This window comes from Anastrepha ludens, chromosome 3 (genome assembly GCF_028408465.1).
Source record: "Anastrepha ludens isolate Willacy chromosome 3, idAnaLude1.1, whole genome shotgun sequence".
In the NCBI taxonomy this organism is placed as follows: Eukaryota; Metazoa; Arthropoda; class Insecta; order Diptera; family Tephritidae; genus Anastrepha; species Anastrepha ludens.
Window position 1 is genome coordinate 122,220,126 of NC_071499.1, and position 22,956 is coordinate 122,243,081.

The 22,956-nt window shown below is 36.9% G+C and overlaps 1 protein-coding gene across 1 annotated transcript in view; it reads right to left on the reverse strand.

Annotated features, from left to right (window-relative positions):
- Positions 1-22,956, reverse strand: part of LOC128858968 (uncharacterized) — a 38,136-nt gene that overhangs the window by 12,135 nt on the left and 3,045 nt on the right. Inside the window, exon 2 of the mRNA XM_054095598.1 lies at positions 4,771-5,204. Coding sequence (XP_053951573.1) covers positions 4,771-5,204 — 434 coding nt within the window. The remainder of the gene's footprint in view (positions 1-4,770; positions 5,205-22,956) is intronic.

Here is a 22,956-nt window from a genome sequence, read left to right on the forward strand (position 1 = left end):
AAAAACAGCAAAATTATTTATTTTTTACAAAATTATTTTGTCAAGGTCAACGAGCATAAGCTTTAAATAATTTTATCGATACTTTACGAGATATCAATCACTATAGCCACCTACCGAGAAAACAGTGGATTTCTTTTTCCCCAAACTAATATAACGTCCAACGATATTAAATAGCCATTAACTGCCACTTTCACCAGTTCTGAAGCACAATTGAATCCGCCTTTAAAAAATGGAATTGATGGATGACGATCGATTATTTTATAATTCAATTGGCCAGATTGAGTTGGTCGGCCGTGCAATAGGATTTGAACTGATGCACAGAATTTCGACTTTACACTTTTATCTAAGTTAGAGTCGTTTTCTCAACTTCCTCTTCGTGATGCAGATATAAATTCCATTTCGTTTATTTGTGATCGTACGCAAGTCCTTCAACTATCAAATTTTAAAAATTAGTGTATAATGAACGATCATAAAATGCCAGGGTTTCGCGCTATTGAACATAAAGACCTCTATAAAACCAGAATGTTTGAAAATAAAATTAACTCTGTAGGTCACATGGCAAATGGGTTAAATGCTTTTTCCAGGTATCCGAAAATGGTTAATGTGTGCAAGTGATTGAATATTTGCATGTAAATATGTAAGTATGTTTCCGTGCCAAACCCATCAATAGAGCCCGTTTGTAAGCAACCTCAAGCTATGTATGTATAATTTCCAATGCATGCATATATGTATGTATGCGTTATAAAACGCCACTACACATTTTGTTTATTTTCAATACAAAAGTCAAGCTTGCTGTCTTTGACTTGGGAAAAAAGGAAGCAAGTTTGTTGAAAATTACCTGTAAAACCTGCAATGCCAACAAGGAAGCGACGACGGCAGATGAACTCAGTTATTTGCATAAAATACATATCCATGTATGTACGAGTATGTACAATACATACTAACATAACCCACTATATTTATGAATGTATGGGTGCTTTTTTGTATGAAAATAAGCTGTTAATAAAATTATTTGCTTCGCTTTTCTTCTATCAAGCAAGCAGTTGATTAGCAGAGACAGTTTTTCGCTTACTCGTCAACGCAAGTTCGCGACTTAAGTCTTTGCTAAGTACGTACACAAACCCTATGCAAGTGGTATTTACACAAATACATTCCACTAAATCAAAACTTTTTGTGGCAAAGCTCTAATGGGGAGTAGCTTATTAGATATTAAATTTGTGTGCCGTATATTCTGCTAAAAAAGTGCCGAGAGTTGATTGTTTAAAAAGCTCGTTCGAAGAGTTTGTGAAAATTCGAAAGAAAATCAGTTTTTGAATGTGGAATATACTAATTTTAAAGAGCAAATTTGTGGAAAAAACTCATCGATTTTGCACTACGTTAAGGGTTAATATCATAATTTTAGAGAGCAAATTCGTGAAAAAAACTTATGGATTTTGCACTACGTTAAGGCCTAATCTCTTAATATGTAATCATTGCGAAATAAGATTTTCAAAGAGGTCAACAAATATCAGCGAACAACTAATGCAACTACCGGTGCAGATTGACTTTTTTCTCTATCCAAAAATCATATAACTACACCATTTTCTGTGCTTTAGAATACAAACAAGATAATTCGCGAAGGTAATTCGAGAAAATTCGTTTGAAAAATATTTTGAAAGTTGGAATATTCGTTATCGCCCACATTGCTGCATTTTATAAATTTTTTGTGTTCTATGGTCCAATTCTGCGCACTTTTTTGAATACCTAAAAATGTGCAGGTAAGACTGCATTAACGGCGTCCTTAATTAAATGGGGGTTTTCATATTCATATTACTTATTACGTATTAAATACCAGCCTGAAAAAGAAATTATTTGTACTCTAGAAATCGCACGTAAAGGTTTTCCAATAAGAGGTGTTATTGGAGGTCTTTTCCCGTAAAAGATCAACGGTTTCGTTGCTTGTGTGGCACGTAGCGCCGTCTTGTTGAAAATAAAAGTTGTCCAGATCAATACCATCCAATTCCGGCCATAAAAAATTGGTCATCATCTCTCGATAGCGCAATCCATTCACCGTAACTGTTGCTCCAGTTTAATTTTCGAAAAAGTATGGTCACCGGACCATAAACCGCATCAAACAGTCACACGTTGAGGATAGAGAGGCTTTTCAACAACAACTCTTGGATTTTCTGAGCCCGAGATCAGAAAATTTTGCTTGTTGACGAAGCCATCGAGGTGAAAATGAGCCTCATCACTCAAGATGATTTTTCGATGGAGTCCCGGATCATTTTCATGCATTTCAACGATCCAATCAGCAAAGACACGACGTTGTTGATAATCGGCCGGTTTGAGTTCTTCTGTTAACTGGATTTTATAAGCCTTAAGACACAAATCTTTATGCAAGATACTGTGTAATGACGTTTGTGGAATGCATAATTCCAAAGAATGACCAGGAAAGGACAAACCTTGGTTTTCTTCAACACTTTCGGCACGGGTTTTATTCTTCACATCACTAACTTGTCCCAACGGCTCGATTTTTTCACACCAATTTCTGTATTGCGGTCCGAAAAGGTGCTTCACGATGACCTAAAAATGTTCGAGTTCTACGAACCGTCTCTGCCAAATTTTCACCATTTTTATAGTGAATTTTAATAACTTCCATGCGTTGTTTAAGCGTGTAACGTTCCATTTTTATTAATGGCGTAGGTTCTACTTGTCAAATATCAAAAAATGACATCTATCGAAATAGCGACATCTATTTTCCAAAAGGACATCTACCGAAATAGCGGGCTATTCAAAATTACACCTGTTATTAGAAAACTCTTTATAAAAGCTGGCATGCGTTCGCGTAACAGGTGTTGGGGAACCTCTCTAAAAGCGCCAGATCCAAGCAAAGAAAGCTATAATGAAAATAATTTGTGCCAATATTGGCGGCGGAAGGACTTTCAGGGTTATATGCTGATCTATAATCCGAAGCATAAATATGAAGAAATCGTAATACCGAGTGACACCATACAACTAAAATTTAGCTTTAAAGAAATATTTTTACCGGAACTTTGTACGGAAAATAATTGAAGCATATAGCCTAAAACCTATCTATGATAACCATGTATAAGGATGTGTCTGTAACAGTAGCTGGTAATGTACCGAGATTAGATACTCTGAAAGTATGTGGAAAAATATGCCCATCTTTTAGACTGGAAATAATAAAATAGAAATTTGTGCAGACTTCTGTATCAGACGTAATTACCGAAAATGAAAAATTGTATTCTCGCCACACAGTAAAGCGGCTATTAAAACCCTCAGATTCAACCAGACAACCACTGATTAATGTAGTGCCCTAGTAAGCTCAATGCACATAATGGAACTAATCAAATTTGAATTTTCAGGGCATCGGATTACATTCGCATTGAAAGAAATGTGATTGCGCACAAACTCAAAACGAAGGCGAAGAAGCTTCTAGGGAGCTACACTGAGACAATCTACTCTCCAAAACATGCGTAGATTCTTACAAGCAAAAACGCTTTAAGGAGTGCATGAGCTAGCAGGCTGAAGAATCTACTAAATAAACTTGGGATCAATTAATGTGAAACCTGTAGATTTTGCAGAAAGGCGAACGAAACTGTGAAGTATTTGCTAGGGTATTGCTCTGCACTGTTGCCAATCACAAAAAAATCGCAGGGGACCATACCTGGACCGCAGGATGATCTGCAAGGACTTGGGGTACATCCAGTACAATCCAGTGATATACAATAGATCCTAAGGTTTGCGTTGCGCTATTCCCAATAATAATAATAACCCACATATAGAGAATTTAAGATGTAGTGTAGGAGGCTGTAAACTAAACCCATTCGGGAAAATATTCTGCGATGAAAGCAAAGCTAAACGTGGCGCCGATTGGCTCTGAAGAGAATAAACTGCTGAAGTACTTTCTTGAGCTCCAAAAAAAAACCAGCACAATAAGAACAACAATGAAAGTTGTTCTGATTATACTTTTTAACGAAATAAATTTTTCTTCCTCAAAAAGTGTTGAATTTTCTTGTATAGTGGGTCGTATGGGGAGAACCGTTTTTTTTTAATTTCAAGTAACTTTTGCCGATAAATTGGCCAACGGCGGATCAGCGGTTACCCAGCAGTGACCAGAATTAGTGCTACAGGAATTTTGAATTGGATCGGCGATTTCGTATGCAATTTAAATAAAGGGCGATGATACACAACCCATGAGGTCAGCATATGACCACCATTGGAATTATTGAGTACCCGATTTGCCTGCCTTGCTTAGAGGAGCCGGATAGCACTGAGCATTTGTTCTGTGAGTGTCCTGCCTTTGCTAGAGCAAGGCTACGAATTTTGGGGTTCGATGTCATGAGAATGAGTAAAATTCGTTCTTTCGAACTGAAGGATATTTTGAGATTTGCCAAAGAATCTGGACTAACTTATCTGTTTCCAGGATAGCTATATCTGTCTCTATTCTACTCCATCCCTTTCTCTGTAATACTTCTCTCCTTTCCTGCTTCACTATCGACACTTTTACTTTTCAGAGCTTCGAATAACTGAATGTTTTAGAAGTTACCAAATCCCTCGGTGCTTCTTGGCTCGACTTTTTTAAATTTTAATTTCAATTTGAAGTTGTATAGGAAGCACCGATTTCTTAAATTTCACGTATATACTTCGGTACCTTGTTCAAGCTTGTCAGACAATATTTACGCGCTAGTAATTCGATGCATTGGGCACGGAAGTTCGGTTCAAGCTAAACTTAGACTATTTCGTTGCTTTTCATTTCAATTCACTTACAGCTCATATTTAGGTCCCAGCGCATTGTAAGCATCATCGTTATTGGTTTCTTTATTTTTGTAAAAAAATTGTTGGGGTTGATGTACACTCAGTGATTTCTCATAAGCGCCTCTCCCATAATAATGTTCGGGTAAGAGTGACTGCGGGTTTCTATTCTGGTCGATTTCATTATCATTTTGTTGCTTAGGCAATCTGTAGAACATGGCAGCGGGTTGTTGTTGTACTTTGAGCGGTGCGAATGTTTGGTCAAGAAGCATATTGGGATGAAAATATTGTTGCTGTATGGGCAGCTTTGGCAAAGTTGGCGACTCATATTGATTAGTGGAATCCAGACATTGTCGTTGTGGTGTGACTGCGTCTGTATTGCGACTCAGCAAGGCGACACAGAAATGTGAGATGAGCAGCGAAGTGAGCAGGCGAACTGCTATTGAAGGCTATGGGGGAAAAAGGGGAAATTGAAATGATTAAAAAATTGGAGTTAAATCTGAGTTGAGATGAGATGAGATGAGATGAGATGAGATGAGATGAGATGAGATGAGATGAGTTGAGATGAGACGAAATGAGATGAGACGAAATGAGATGAGACGAAATGAGATGAGATCAGATGAGATGAGATGAGATGAGGTGAGATGAGATGAGATGAGATGAGATGAGATGAGATGAGATGAGATGAGATGAGATGAGATGAGATGAGATGAGATGAGATGAGATGAGATGAGATGAGATGAGATGAGATGAGATGAGATGAGATGAGATGAGATGAGATGAGATGAGATGAGATGAGATGAGATGAGATGAGATGAGATGAGATGAGATGAGATGAGATGAGATGAGATGAGATGAGATGAGATGAGATGAGATGAGATGAGATGAGATGAGATGAGATGAGATGAGATGAGATGAGATGAGATGAGATGAGATAAGATGAGATTAAATTAAATTTATTATAAAAAATATATTATAAACTTGAGGCCACACAATGGGGGTTATATGTTTAAAGACAATTCTCACTTTGCCCCAAATTTGATTGACCCGATTTGGAACCATTTTTCTAAGCATAGCAGCTGGTAACATACAAATAATACCAGTAATATTTACTTTCAAAAGCTCGACCTTCAATTTTAATGCAAGTGGCGGAGGCTCACCTAACTTTACAAAATGTTAAATTAACAGTTCATCGAATAGAAAAAAGTTAAACTTTCTCGCATGAATTTTTATATTTTCATTGGGTTTTTTACCAAGATTATTCTTCTATTTTGTGGTGTGCGTCTTGATGTTGTTCCACAAATGGAGGAACCTACAGTTTTAAGCCGACTCTGAACGGCAGATGGCTTTCTATGTGGAGCTTTTTCAAATATACCTTGGGATCACCTAATTGAAAATAAAATAGGGTCACATGTTACCTGTCAAAAAACGTTCCCATAAATGGTTGTCAAATCAACTGGCCGCATTTTCCATAAGTTCATTGAGAACTAATGACACTTTAACTTTTTGAAGGAACGCGAGCGATTTTAATTTATTTTAATTATTTACAAAATAGTGGGCAACACAATAACAAATTAGCAGATATAGAAATCAGAGAACATTCACTTTTCATCTTCGCTCTGCTTTCCTACTCCAGCTTAGTGAAATTTGGCACACAATGAGCATACATACACTCAAAGAGTAATTTTTGGAAAATATTATGGGAACATAAAATTTTAAAAATTTTCGTAGTAAAAGGCAATAACTGTTAAATTTAATTAATGTAAATTGTTAATAAACCGTTCCAAAAGTTTACCCATCGTGTCAAGTGGGCATAGAGGCTCGTAGGATCCTAGTATACCCAGCGCCTTCTTTGGCCTCGGAAGCAGCACAAGTCTTTATCTCATCCATATATTCAGGAACATACTTTGCACAACTGCATCACCCTAGCAAATAGCTCTTGATTTTCTAGGATACCTGCTTTTAGTGCTGTGTGCGGAATACCATCCGGACCGGAAGTTTTGCGATCTCCAATCACTTTTGCTGTTTGTACAACTCTTTAGCTGTTTTATCTGCGATGTAATTTCTAGATGCTTGCATGTATGACATGTTGTCTGTTTTTTGCTGAGGAAACAGGGTCCGAACTATTTTATTTTGCAACTCAGGCATTTTACTTATGGTGCCTTAGGAATTTTTGACATCACTGCTCTGCATGCGATACGCCAAATATTTTTGTCTCCCTCATGGCAGAGCTGATTAAAAGGGGGTCTCTTACAATACCTTCATAGTTTCATAGGCGCACACGAAGCATTCGAAAATGTTCTTTAATACAAAAAAAAAAAACTATTTCATTCATAAACGCAATCGCAATATCAAAAAAAGGCTCGTGCGTTCAGAAAACGAGCCCACCACATCTTACCTTACGCGCCTGAGCTGTCCATTAGCCGAATATTTACTTGAGAAAGATCAAATATTTGATGATCAGTCAATTTTAGTTGTGGCCAGTGCCGGCATCTTCGTATGTATGCGAATACGTCTTCTAAAAGCGCGATAGTCGTAGCGAATGCTGATTGTTTTAGCTGCTGTGTGTCAAGTGCGCGCAGAAGCATAGAGGAGTAAAAAAAGCAGCCGCCAAAAACAAGTTTAGGTCTTTCGACATATGTATGTACGCGCCTTAAAATAACTGGGACTCCACAAACAAATGATTCAATGTATAAGCAAAATTGTTACGGACTTAACAGTTATGCTTTCAAAAAGTCATATTTTAATATGAATAATTAGAACCAATTAAAAATCTTCAATTTTGACGCATTTAATTCAATTCGCAGTCGAATCTTCAATTTTGAATTGAAGTATTGGGTTGAGGAATAACTTCATAGCGTTTTTATATTTTCTTTTATTTTACAACGATTTGCTTGCTTGGCAATGGTTAAGTATTCATTCGATGGAACTTTTTCAGCTCTACAAAAATATGTTAATTGTATTTTTGAGTTATTTAATTTTTTATTACTTTGGAGGCTTAGAAATGGAATACTCAGGAGGCAAAAATCAACATTTTCGACAGCTGCTCTTCTTTGCCTTTCATCTGGGTCAAAATGCTGCCAAAGCTGCGGAAGCAGCCCGAGACATTTGCGACGTTTATGGAAAAGTTATCATAGGTGAGTCTACAGCACGCAAATGGTTTGCAAAGTTCAAAAGCGGCGACTTTTACATCGATGTCACGTCCCGCAGCGGACACGTCAAATCACCTTTGAAGGAGAACTGACGCCAAACCAGTCGGGAATTGGCGGAAAAAATTACCCCTGATCATAAAATGATTCTCAATCAACTTCAGTCAATATGATTTAACGAAAAATTGAGAGCCTGGGTGCCTCACTAGCTCAACGAAAAAAACAAAGAAAGTCATCTTCAAATTGCTTCCCAGCATCTCACCCGCCATCGAGCAACACGCGGTCATAAACTGCGCTTTTTATACCGAATCGTCAAGGGAGGTAAGAAATGTGCCTATACATCAGCATATGAAACAAAGAAAGGAGCGGGTGCGTGGATGGCTAGAGGAGATACGCTTAGCCGAGAGTCACACCGGATCTTCATCCAAAGGCGATCATGATATGTGTTTGTTGGGACTGGGAGGACATGGAGCACTGGGAAATGTGCGAAAAGAATACCACGCTCAACAAACGCTCAACAAGGAGCTTTACATTGTCGAGCTACATGGCGTGAATGAGACTATTCGACTGGAAAGACCTGATCGAAATGGTTAAACCATACCGCTTCACGAGAACGCCAGGCCCATGTTGCACAAGTCCGGGAGGTCCGGTCCTCAAGCATCCGCCGTATTCTCCGGACCTTGCACCGACCGATTACCATCTTTTCTGCTCGCTGTCAAAACATATGAAGGGCGTTACCTTCGATAACAAAGAGGTCCTTAAAAACTGACAGCAGTCCAGCCGATTTTTGGCGGAACGGCATCAACGAATTGGTCGAGAGGTGGGAAGAGGTTGTAAAGAGCAACGGCGAATATATAATTGATTAACTTATTGATATAAATATGTTTTTTTGTTAAAATAAAAGTCTTCGATTAAACGCTCCGCACTTATTCCCCAACCTTGCAATTTTTGATAGATAGTGACTCGCTGTTTTTATTTACTCAATGCATTAACTCTGTGATTTTCACTTCTTTTTCTTCTTGATTGGCGCGATATTGGCCGAGTTTAACAAAGCGCGCCAGTCATTTCAGCGCCATACGTTAGGACGAGATTTATAGAATTTAAGTTTTGTTGGTCGAGAGAGGACTTTGCTACTCAAGTGCCTACTTAGTCCAAAGTAACACTTTTTGGCAAGAGAGAGAGAGAGAGAGAGTTTGTGTTGGATTTCCAGGCTGACATTGATATCGGTGTTAATGCTGCTTCCTAAATAAACGAAAGCCTTTTACACCTCGCAATCGTAACCGTCAACAGTGACGTGGGTGCCTATATGCCAGTGCACTCACGGTTCGGTTGATGGCAGGAGGTACTTGGTTTTGTCTTCGTTCACCGCAGACCAATTCGCTTTGCTTCTTTGTCCAGTTAGGAAAAGGCAGAACCAACAGCGTGGTTCCGTTGTTAAGCCCGGTGATATCAATGACATGATTTTCACTGTGTTTGTTTTTTCACTATTTTATTTTTTAGTTTTTAATTTAATTATTTTTTAATTTAGTTGTTTTTTCAATTTTTTCTTTTCAAACGAACAAATGTAAGCAATCAAACGCTTCAAAACTTGATGTTACTCCTAAAAGTCATCAACGATTTTTCGCTACATTCAATCAAGTGCACAAATACTTAATTATGCGTAGTTAAAGGTAAATTGGAACTATGTATAGCAACAGAAGACGACGATAAAAACTAGTAAATCTACAAAGACATGGAACCATAACAAAGAAAAAAAAAACAAGAATAGCCTTCATTACAAAATTTTTGTGTGTAGCACAAGAAAATTGATATAGGCCACTCGCAGACGGCGCTCGAAATTTCAGTTGCACAAAGTAGCCGGGAAAGCAAAAATAATGCAGTAAAAATCTCAAATTAGAAAATAAGAAAAAAAGCAAAGATATTTGAAATTCCTAACATTATTTCTTTGTAGTTTTGCTCAACTCAATCTCTTAGTTATCGAAGGTAAATTATTAACAAAAGTTAAGCGTTCAAAAGAGAAGTTACTGTGGTTCAATAAAGAACTCGGCCACCCAAATGCTATGGTTTTAAACAAAAAAAAAATATATATTAAAATCCAAAATATTATCTTATGAAATAAAAATTCCATAAGGATCATGTGGGTTCCGGGTCATGTCGGAATACAAGGCAACGAGTGCGCTGATACTAGAGCCAAAGATGCCGCCAAAGAACCCCTTCACTTTAGTGTATATTTTACTATCAAAGATATTCGGAAAATTATACTAAAATCTCTTCAGGATGCGTACAATAATCAATGGATTAATTGCCGACACTGCTACAAAAAGTACAATCTTACTGGCATCAAGCCCATATATCCTACACACATATCTTCTCAGAGCCTCAAGATATTTACACGCCTTCGAATCGGTCACACTATAGCCACATCCTAAACGGCAGAGTCAAACCGGACTGCCCTTTTTGCAACTCCGACAACACACCGCCTCGATACCTGCCCAGGATTGGAGTACAATAGAAATGCAATTCATCCTAACCTTGAACTTTCGAGTCTACTCAACAACCCATATGACAATAGCATTAACTTAATTTGTAAATTTATTAAACTAACTAAATTAAAACTTAAACTCTTTGCAAAAACTATATATAAAATTATACTCCACTCAAACCCGCACTACCCACTAATCTTCTAATAGTTCCTCAACTACCCTCTCCCATCCTCTTGTATAGTTACTTATCTATATTATAACTCTAGCTTAAGATACCTTAAGCCAAAGGCCCTGGTAGCCAGGGCTTATTTCGTAAGTGGAATAGTTCTTAATAACTGTTACTCTTTTAAATAAATAAATAAAAAATATTAAAAAGCAAATCTCATGCGCTTATGTGTCACATTTACTTTCGTTCTTCAAGCGCATTTTTCAAAACTACAAAAAACATAAACGAGCTTCAACTCATTCGTACACTGAAAATATAAACATAAAAACTTAGCAAAATCCATGACAAAAAAGCACTCGGATATTTATATAAATTAAAGTTCGTAGAGCAGATAATATTTAAGAAAAAACAATATAATTAATATTTAGTCGGCAAGCCTTTATTTTTTCTCACAGCATTCAGTTTGCTTGGCACGGATTCGACCAGCTTCTTGCATGTTCAAGGATCTATTTTCCCCCACTCTTCTTTAATAGCATCTTCTAGGTCTCTCGTGTTTCTAGTAACATGCTTTTTCAGTTGGTTTTCCAAATGAGCCCACAGATGCTCACTTTCATTGATGTCTGGAGATTGTGGAGGTGTTTGAAGTACTTTAGGGTAGTTGTATATAAGCCATAGACGGACATGAAGAGCCTTATGTTCGAGATGGTTGTCTTAATAGTGCTGGAAATTGTCCTTAAGGGGGGCCTCTTATCAGTCGGCTTCAAAAAATCGATTTTTTTACTGCAACCGATAGATATATCATAGGAGAATATGACCTCAAAATTATATAGCGGAATTCAAAGTGATTTCGGAGTTACACGCCTGTGTACCGTCCCTCGTGTGAGTATACTGTCTACCTTCTTAAAACTTTGAAACACATTTTCTTAAAACCATGTTTTTGAAAATGGCGTGTGAGATTAAAAAAAAACGACGAAAGTTGTCGTTTCAAACCGATAATTTATATAAAGATAATTAAAATGTGCAACTAATTAACTAACAAAATACAAAAAAAAATCATTTTTTAATGTTATTTAACACCTTTTTTGAAAAATATAGCGAAAAAAGCACTTTCTTTCAATAGTTAATTGTGTGTTCATTTTTTCATATTTTTATACAAGAGTAGTCTATTATATGCTGGAAGCCTTCTGAATAAGACAATATTTCTTCTTTTGTGTTTCAGGTGAAAAATACGACCGCAATCTTTCACGCCGTTTTACTAGCGCACAACGAGAAGCTGTGCGAGATTCCTCATATCTCCACCATTTTTTTTTTTTATTTATGTCAAAAAATTGTTTATTACTCTTCAATCATGCCTCAAATAATTGCAAAAGATTATTCCTGTGTGTCGCTTTTTTCGTCTCTAAAAAAATTGAAAAAAACACCTTTTTTGAAGCCACTGATAGGATGCCCCCCTTAGTTCTCAACTTTCCAGCACTTTCAACGAAATTTTTTTACATAACTGTTAGGTATTCTTTGTGGTCCATATTGCCGTTAATGAAGCACAAATTTCCAGTACCTGCAGAGGACATACAACCCAGTACCATTATCGATGTACGTTTTTTATCCAGCAACTCTTCATTGGGTCTTCTTATGATTATGACTTATGATTGTCCATCTGACCGAAATATTTTGCTTCATTTGCAAATAAAACGTGTTTCCAGCTGAGAATGTTAATGAGATGAGAGGCCGCAAATGTTACTGTTAACAATTTTTAGTACAATTGAGATTTGAAAGGTTTGTAGTAAGGGATTTTCGAACACCGACTTTATAGAGACCACACTGAGTTTTGAGCACAAAAAATTGAAAACACCACACATCTTTCACCTTAACACACAAAATATTTCTCACCTCGACATTAAACCAATAAAGTTTTTACTATTTTCGTATTTTTGAAATAATAAGCGAATACGTAAAATTTATTCCACAAATTTTTTTTCGTTTACATTATAAAAAAAAAAAATTGAAAAAAAATGGGCGCCGGGAATTGATATCGAGTCTAACATGTGGCGAGGAAAAATTCGCGGTGCGTTTATTTCTGCGATTGCCTATTTTTTTAATATTTTGTTACTTTTGAAATAATAAGCGCATACATGAAATTTATTACACTTTTTTTCGATTACATAAAAAATAAAAAATAAAGTAAGAAAAAATAAAAAAAATTGGTGCCGGTAATTAATGCCAAGTCATACATGTGGCAGGGATAAAGGTGCGGTGCGTTGTGATACAAAGCTGTGGATATCTTACATGCGACGGTGACCGTTTTTAATATATTTTCTGAAATTCATGACGTTTTTTCATTACATGCACGAATGAATGTACAGACTAAGTATTTACTCAATGAAAGTATATAATACATACATACATATGTATGTACTATGTGCATGTTAATAGGAAGTACTTGTGTCACAAATAAAATAATGGTTCAAGATAAACCAACACTTACTTTATGTTGTATTTCAATTTCATATGTAACTACATCCATGTACGTTCATACACACATGCATATATGCGCGAGCACAGCGCTCCCTTCTTGATTTCCTACCGGCAGACGATATTCCTAATATTGTACTTACAAAAACCAAATACTTTGATTGACGCAAAAGCAGCAGCAAGTGCAACGCAAAGGCCACGCATTCCAAAATGTTCTAGAACACAACAAAAACACATACCTCAACATGCGTATGTCGTCCAAAGCCAAAATCCAGCGACAAAACCAAAATCCATTCATATAGTATACGCAGTCGCAGCGGGCATGACTCTTTTAGTCGCCACGGCGCTGAACAATTTAGAATATTATATATATATATATATATATATATATATATTATATAATTGGCGCGTACACCCGTTTTGGGTGTTTGGCCGAGCTCCTCCTCCTATTTATGGTGTGCGTCTTCATGTTGTTCCACAAATGGTTATTTATAGATTGGATAGAATATTATATAGTACAAAAACAAAAAAATCATTCATAAACGCGAGCTCATATTTCTAAGAGCAAAGTACTTTCATTCATAAAATGAGCCGCCCAATTGCCAATTTTCTCGACTATTCGAAAATAGTGTTGGTTTATCTTAAACCATTATTTCATATGTGACACAAATACTTTCTATTAACATGCACATAGTACATACAAGTGTATGTACTTATGTATTATATTAGGTAGTGTTATATACTTTCATTAAGTAAATACTTAGTCTGTACATTCATTCGTGCATGTAATGAAAAAACGTCATGAATTTCAGAAAATATATTAAAAACGGTCACCGTCGCATGTAAGATATCCACAGCTTTGTATCACAACGCACCGCACCTTTATCCCTGCCACATGTATGACTTGGCATTAATTACCGGCACCAATTTACTTTATTTTTTCTAACTTTATTTTTTATGTTTTTATGTAATCGAAAAAAAGTTGTGTAATAAATTTTATGTATGCGCTTATCACATGCCTAGCACATGTTAGATTCGATATCAATTTCCAGAGCCCATTTTTTAAAATTTTTTTTTTGTATAATGTAAACGAAAAAAAAATTGTGAAATAAATTTTACGTATTGACTTATTGTTTCAAAAATACGAAAATAGTACAAATTTAATTGGTTTAATGTCGAGGTGAGAAATATTTTTTGTGTTGAAGTGAAAAATGTGCGGTGTTTTCAATTTTTGTGTGCTCAAAACTCAGTGTGGTGTCTATAAAGTCGGTGTTCGAAAATCCCTTACTACAAACCTTTCAAATCTCAATTGTACTAAAAATTGTTAACAGTAACATTTGCGCCTTCTCATCTCATTAACATTCTCTGGTTTGACGAAGCATGAAATCGTTGATATCAGAAGTGCCTTAGATGAAAGACCACTCCATATTGTATATTAAGGATAACAAATCGATCTGTTCGCACAATTAGCATCGTATTCGAACAGTATTTTGTAGAGCTTCTGGAAATTCCTTTAAGAGATGGTATGAAAATATTGAAGGATCATTGGGATAGGGTGAGAGATTTTGAAGATGAGCGAAATTACATTGAATAAAAAAACGAATTTTATTTATAAATGAATTTTTTTTTTTTATTTTGGCTTGCTAACTTTTTCACTGCAGAATATAAGTCTAATATAGCATAAATCTAAAATGAGGCATGACGAGTTTTTTATTATCAGCTTCAATACTCATCCTTTCGCTACACCTTCGCAATAGTGCTGGAAGTGTTTTTTGTTTTTGATAGCTCCTTTAAGCTCATGAATTGATGGACGATATCCAGAAGATTCACATAAAAGGTAGTGAACAATAAGAATACAATTAAAAACAGCCATACATTTAGTTTGGAAAATTACTTTTATTCAATTCAAAGTAAAAAATGTGTGAAAATAATACAAAATTAAGAATCAATCAATTTATAATTTATGGCCTTGAAATGGTCCAGAAACGAATCGCAAGCTGCCCGAATGTGACTTGCAGGTATTTTGGCCCCCTCGCGGGCAATGTCTTTTTTCAGGGCCCCGATGCTGGTGAATTTTTTAGTACGGACCTTGCTCACCAAAATGGCTCAATGAGAATAATCCATCGGATTCGCGTCTAACGAATTTGAGAGCTATTGTGTGGACTTTATAAAGTTCGAAATGTTGTTTTTTAGCCATTCTTGATTCACTCGAGGTTTGTGAGACGGTGTCGTGTTCTGTTGAAACGTCCATGGTCTGCCATAGAAATGTTTCCTTGCCCACGGCTTCAAAGCAACCTCCAGAATACTTTCCAGATACTATTTCGCAATTACCTTGATACCAGACTCGACGAAAACAATTGGATAGCGCCCATTTGCAGTTACAGCGCCCAAACCATTATCTGTGGCTGGTGCTGCCTCTTGGTGGCCAATCGATGACTCAAATTCTCTTATGAACGGTCAGTCAAAAAACCCCATCGTTTGTAGAGAGTTTACGAATTGCTCAATTTGAAAAATTTTCTCGTCAGAACACACAATGTTCAGAAATTGTCGGCTTTCGACCAAACGAAGCAACTCCTTCGCCTCTCTCAAGTCTGACTTGTTGCTGCTTTGGTGTGAGATCATGCGCCTTTTGAATCTTGTAAGGCTTGACTTTGAGATCAGTTTTCAGTATGCGGCGGAGGCTACGGTCAGATATTTTCAGTTCTTTCGCCATTTGATTGGTACTTCGTCGGGGACTTCGCTGAAGTCACTTCTGCACTTTTTGAACCTCTTCACGTGACGTTGGAGTCTTTTGATGACTACTTTCATGACGTTTCGCGATGTTACCAGTATCATTGTAACGAGTAATGGTGCGAGAAACAAAAACTTGATTTACTTTAAGCTGCTCGAACTCACGAACAATCGCTGGTTGTGATTTCCCAGCCAAATATAATGCCACGTTTGAAATCCATTACTGATTTTCTTTTTTCGTGTTTACTTTCGGTAAAATGCTTGCGCGCTTGTAAGCAATACTCTGGACTGTCATTTAGCCAACAGCTGATGCCCGTGCACCACACTTCGAGTGCCGATCAGAGAACTGCACCGGCTCAGTGTAAAACATTCATACGCTTCGCTTGAACAAAAAAACAGGCCTTTGCGTTCAAATGATCGAACTTGTTCAAATAAGTTATTGTCATTGTTTATTTCAGCTCAATGAAATCATGTGCTGCGTTTTAGCTCTCCGATGTTATCACCAATCGTCTTCATAGCAGCCGTTTCGGGTATTTGCTCGTTCGGCTATACATTCATTTTTTTGAGCAAGAATAAAAGGGCTATAGAGCCAAATGAGCTTGTAACTAACGATAGCAAAGTAAAAGCAAAATTTTAAAGCAAAAACACTACATTTTCATATTTGTTTTTTTCTTAAAACTTATAATAAAACTCGAAAGAAAATAATGTAAATAAGGAAACATTGCTGAAACCAACTAATCCTTTCAAATACGAAACGCAATTTACAGCGTACATTGTACGCCAACGCTCGTTTGCTCGAACATGTGCTATTTACAATAATGACAATTACTTCTTTGAACAATTTTGATCGTTTGAACGCAAAGGCCGATGCTAATTTCATTCAATGCTGCTTTTTGTTCAATGATTAGATTTGAGCCGAAGACATTAGATCATACGTGTTGACTGAGCTGAACTACGCGTTCGCCTGCATGAGCTAACTGCACTTGACCAAATATTTTGGTTCAGTTGACTGAATGTGAGCAAGAAATTTAGCGTATGAACAACTCAAGAAAACAGTGAGCCATGCAGGTCTCTGGTGCCGATCCCTGTAATGAAACACTCATGCACTTGGCGTTCCCCTGACAGTCGGTTTTCCGTTGTCAGAATATCCCAGATTTAAGTCACGCCAAATGCTGCCACTTCAGCGGCACTACCAAAACATGTATGCGTAATGTTTTATGCTAATACATACTATACAACAACAAGAAACTCTGTACTTGAAAGAGAAGCTAAAGTTGCTGCGATCATTTGTAGCAGATTAGCAACTCTCTGAGCCTGAACATCTTACAGCCAAGGGATATGTGTGCAGGGCCATTCTAAGTGAGAATCAAATTGCACTAAAGTGTCTCTCATCTTTTGAGGTGAAATGCTTATTTGTTTTGGAGGCGGAGGTGATTAAACTTCTCAATGGCGCTAAGTCGCTTGCAACATCTATGCAGTTTCTTGCGCCATTTTTGATAACAAAAGTTATCGTTTTTTTTCATTTTTTGTTTTTTGTATTTGTATACAAATCTTTTTAAATCTTTCGTGAAAATTTTTCTTGGAAAAAAAATTGTTTTTTGAAAATCAAAGAATCAAATAATAAATAAAATTTTATAAAAAATTCACCAACCAGATGTTGCAATAAGAAAAACTCATATCATGTGATTCATATCGTATGATATTTTTCCTCTGATATGTAGCCTTTTTATCTCTTAGCACATTTTTTTATTTATTGAAATCTATTGTGATATCATCTGACATTCATTTATGCGATTTTTCAATGCATGGCTTATGCGTTACCAGATGGTCACACGCCACCTGATGTTTGATCATGTGATGTTTTATTTATTTGAATGGACGAGTAGTGATGCGATGTCACATCGACGAACATCACAGCGCGAGCTGTTAGTTGGGTACCTGAACTGGCGATATGTTCCACAAATAATGCAATTCACTTGATACAGTATTTTTTTTGTTAAATACTATTGTATTTTTTTGTTTTTTTTTTTTCTTTCTTGAAAAATTCACATCTGTTCATTTTTTCGTCTTAGTACAGAGTCATGCAGCGTACCAAATATTTTTTTACTGCTACTACCAAATACTTAATAATGGAGCTCAAATGACAGCAAAGACACTTCATACCTGAATGCTTTGCGCAGAATGCAAGCAATTTAATATACAGGGTACGGTAATTTCCAACAACTTAACAACTAAAAGTAAAACTAATTAGCTTTTATTTTTAACAAAATTTAATGAAACATCACGAATTTTTTACACAACATTGACTTATATGTATAAAGTCATTCAATAAAATGTCCACTAGCAGCAATAACCTCCTCGTTACGATTCCGGAAACCATTCCAAGCCCTTAAGCCTTAAAGGTAGAATTCAAGATCCCGAACAATCTACTAAAGATTATTCGTAGCTATCTAAGCAATCGCGTGCTCTTATATGAAACGCGAGAAGGATGTAAGACTAAACAAATAACAGTAGGTGCGGCCCAAGGATCAATATTCGGACCTGAACTTTGGAATGAAATCCTTCGAATAGAAATGCCTGAGGATGAGCATTTAGTGGGATACGCAGATGACATTGCAGCTGCAATAATCGCTCGAAATACTTTTTTTTTTTTTTTTTTTTTTTTTATTTCAAACATAATAAGTAAATTACAATGTTTAATTACACTACAACTAGTTCAGAAACTAACGAGCAGTTTGATTCGAAAATAAATTACAATTGATAAAAAGAAATTACAAACAATATTTCTTATTTTCTGTTAATAGCCAGCAAGTTCATGTGGTTTTTTCCTCTTTAATCTTCGAACTGGGCACGGGTTACTAAGGATGCTCCTAGCTTCTTCGTTTACATGCCCTTGAAGTCGAATTTGATGCGCTTCTGCTATTTTCTTAATTTCTTCAGTTACAGTGTTAACTTTAAGGTCCCGATGAATATCAGCATTTCTGACGTACCAGGGTGCTTTAACGATGATTCTCAGCACTTTGTTTTGAAAGCGTTGTATTACATTGATATTTTCTTCACTGGCGCAACCCCAAAGCTGTGCACCATAGGCCCATAATGGTTTTAATGTTTGTTTATAGAGCAATAATTTGTTATATATGGATAAATGCGATTTCCATCCAATTAGCCAGTTCATTTTGTTTAGCCTGATGTTAAGCTCATTTCGTTTTATTTTTATATGCTCTTTCCATCGCAACTTCGCATCTAGGGTAATACCTAGGTATTTTGCAGTATTAGCGAATGGGACTTTTTCATTAGAAATCATTATTGGTTGGTATTTTGTAATTTTATTTGTAAAATTCACGTGAATGGATTTACTGTTATTGAGTTTGATTCCCCATTTTCTCGTCCATGATACCATAGAGTCGATTGCAGTTTGAAGGTTCCTTGCAGCTTTTTCTTCTGTCTTTTCAACACATAAAATTGCAGTGTCGTCAGCGAAGGTGGCACTTAAACAATTTGCCATTAGTGGTAAATCTCGGGTATAAAGAATATACAGGATTGGACCCAGGATGCTACCTTGTGGTACGCCGGCTTTTATTTCAACCAGTTCAGAATATTCCTTTCCCTGTTTAATTCTTAAATATCTTGAAGTAATATATGACTCCAGCAGACTACAATATTGGTATGGGAGGCAAGTCTTTAATTTGTAAATCAAGCCTTCATGCCATACTTTATCGAACGCCTGTGCGACGTCGAGGAAAACTGCTGAACATACCTTCTTTTCCTCTAATGCTTTTTCGATTTCTGATATTATTCTATGGACTTGTTCCAACGTGGAGTGTTTACTTCGGAAACCAAATTGGTGAGAAGGTATTAGATCTTTTAATTCAATAATGGGTTTCAACCTGAGGAATATTAGTTTTTCAAACAACTTGGATATTTGTGATAACAGAGAAATCGGACGGTATGAAGACACGTCGTGAGGATCTTTTCCTGGTTTTGGAATCATTATAACTTCCGCAACTTTCCACAGTCCAGGAAAATATTTTAGTTTAATAGCTGTATTGAAAAGATAAGCCAATCGTTTTAGGGCTTTATTTGGCAATTGTTTTAAAACTTCTGCAGTTATAAGGTCGAAGCCTGGAGCTTTTTTATCTTTAAGTTGCTTGATTTCCTTTCTGAGCTCAAAATACTGACCAAGCCAAAAGGAAGTTCACGCAGGTGATGATCCGAGTTCAGACATGGCTAGAAGATCATGGATTAAAGCTGGCCACAGATAAAACAGAGCTAATCCTTCTAACCAACAGACGCGGCCCTTTAGAAGTAGATATACAAGTACTCGATGCCACTCCGCAATCTGTGCAACGCATCTGCGCACTCAGAGTGGCTTCCTCATACATAACAGTATCTGAAGCAGCGGTTTTAGTTATCAGCGGAACCATCCCTATAGATATTCTAGCACAAGAGCGCAAACGGAGATGGGTGACAAAACTCTCAGGACCATACTTCTCCGACATTATAATTCAAACGCTCACACTTTGGCAGGCAAGATGGAACTCTGAACGGTACGGTAGATGGACAGCGAGACTAATACTCAATCTCAAAAAGTGGGTAGAAAGAAAGCACGGTGAGGTTAATTATTACCTCACACAGTTTTTGTTCGGACATGGGTCCTTTCGCAAGTATTTGTGGCGAATGGAAAAGGTGAACCTACCAAACTGCATTTATGGAGATACTGAATATGATGGTGCGGAACATACTTTCTTTAAATGCGAGAGGTAACTCCTGAAGAAAAATGTAATTCCGTCGCAAATTTCGTGAAGGATATTATTCGAAAAAAGAGGCGAGAAATGGAATCTTATGCTGAAGAGCATTGAGCATAGGTTTTTCGAGCCAGACGACCCTGAACGCAGGGTGAGTAAGTAAGTCTTCTTCTTAGGACGCCGTCTTGGCCCTCTACCTCGAAGCAATGCGGAAGCAGTCCCGGGGTGGAGGGAGAAATCCAAAAGCAGAAGAGGAACATTTTTAGCGGAACCACCACACGCGTAGTAGCGACGGTTACTATATGGTGCGAAGGCATTTTTAACCCAACCTCACAGCAAAAAAGAAAAACTCCCAACTACGCGTCTTACGTAGTAATCCAGCGGAGAGCGCGATCTTGGAAGTTAGGCGGCCATAAGTGTGGCCTTATATGATGATGGAAATTTTCAGCCAACCAATCGAGTGCCACCATCGCTTTGTGTGAGGGAGCAGAGTTTTGTTGCAGGATGTATGGGCTGCCACCACGTACACTATCCATTCGGGGTTTCGCTACTGTCTCGAGAATTTTGATATATGCAGCAGAATTTACTCGAAATATTTGAGTAAAGGGCATGCCCTTCTTTGCTCACAACACCTAAGTCCAGAACAGTGGCTGTGAACTTTGCGTGCATGGCAAAAGGAATCCCTGTAGGATTAGAACATAGCCAACTGTTATTCTGGTCACTTCTGTGGTTGGTGTTTTGGTCTTGATTAAACTTTTTTTTGTCGGAAAAGAACCTTAACATTTCAAGCGCTATTAGGTATTTACTTTCACTTAAAAGGCATTTTGATCGGATAACTCGTTGGCCGCGGGTTTGCTCCGACTTAAACTATCTTTTGTGCGTAATATAGGATTTGTTTCCTTGTTCACGCCTCTCTCGACAAGACTCTTCCATCGTACACGGTTATGTGCTGTTATTTTTGCACCGTTCAATGAGATGTCGGCATCTGCTAGTTCGGGCAGCATCGACCTTCTCCAAGTAATTTTTGATCGACTGCGACCTCTGTTTCCTTAAGGGTTCCAGTCCAGTGCCGTTCTCGTGATGCTATATAGTGGATTACTCAATGTGTGCCCTTTCCATCGCCACTTTCTGCGTTTGATTTGCCTAAGGATGGGCTCCTCATTCGTTAATCTCCACAGTGCGTCGTTACTGTTGGATGCATAGGATTTATACAAGAGATATTCATGGACAACTGGACGGATAAGAGCTTCAGAAACCTTAAGCCCCCTCGCAAGGGAATAAATTCTGCAGATCGGGAAGTGTCAGAATGTTACTCGTGTTTTTTTGTGCTTTGGAACAGCTTCTACATCGTGGCCTAATGCTTCTAATTCACGGCGAATTAATTTAAGAATTTTAAATTTTTTACTATTAGAACTTATCGCTTTTAGCGACAAGTACTGCATGTCTTTTCATTTCTTGAGTTTAATTGTAGTATCAATGTCTTATCTAAAAAAAAAGCAATTAGAAAAATAATGGTTTCCGGAAATTATAGCAACATATCTTGATGCATATCCTCAAATAACGCATGCACCCTGTAGAAAAAACAAATCCAAAGCACAAATCTTAAATATATGGAATCTTTAAGAATCGCTTGCCATGGATCAGCCGAAATTTTAAGTGCAAAATTGCGTAACTTGAATACAGCAACTATGTCTAAATGTGATTTTAACAAGTCATTCACATGTGTGTGTATGTACGCGTATGTATGCTCATAAAATTGGCAGTGCAGCTGTAGCCATTAGTGCACTAAATTTATTTGGCCCACTGCGCTGCAACGCCACCATCACGTGGTCAGCTCACAGAGCACAGACAGCAACCGCATATGCGCATACAAAGTAAAATGCACAAGCGCATACTCATACCTACACACATACCTATGCATAAGTGCACACATATATGTACATCTGCGCAAATTCGCATCAACGCGCATCTGATGTCGTGAAATGGAATTGGCCGCAGGGGCTTGCAATTGAGCAGAAAATTACCAGTTGTTGTTATTGCTATTCTAACGATTATCATCCTTACTGTGCATTCACTTTTCATAACAAACCAAAACAAAAAAGTCAAACAAATTAAAGATAATAACGAAAACAAAAACAAAACAAAAAGAAAATCAAAACTTACAAACCAAAAATATCAGCGTGAACGAGTGTCAAAGCCAAAAAATATGAAATAAAAATATAAAAAATTAAAGGCTAAGTTTTTAGCGTGCCTCGTTGTTTATGTTATATTTTTGGTGTTATAATATTTCTTTTTGCAACAAAAACAAAAAAAAAATTATAAAAAATAAAAATAAAAACTCTTACGATCGTCAGTATGAAATATTTTAAATACTTATCTATTTTGGTTGTTCTTTTAGTTTTTAGTATATAATATAACATAAGAGCGACTCAAAAACAAAAATGTTAATAAAAAAATTG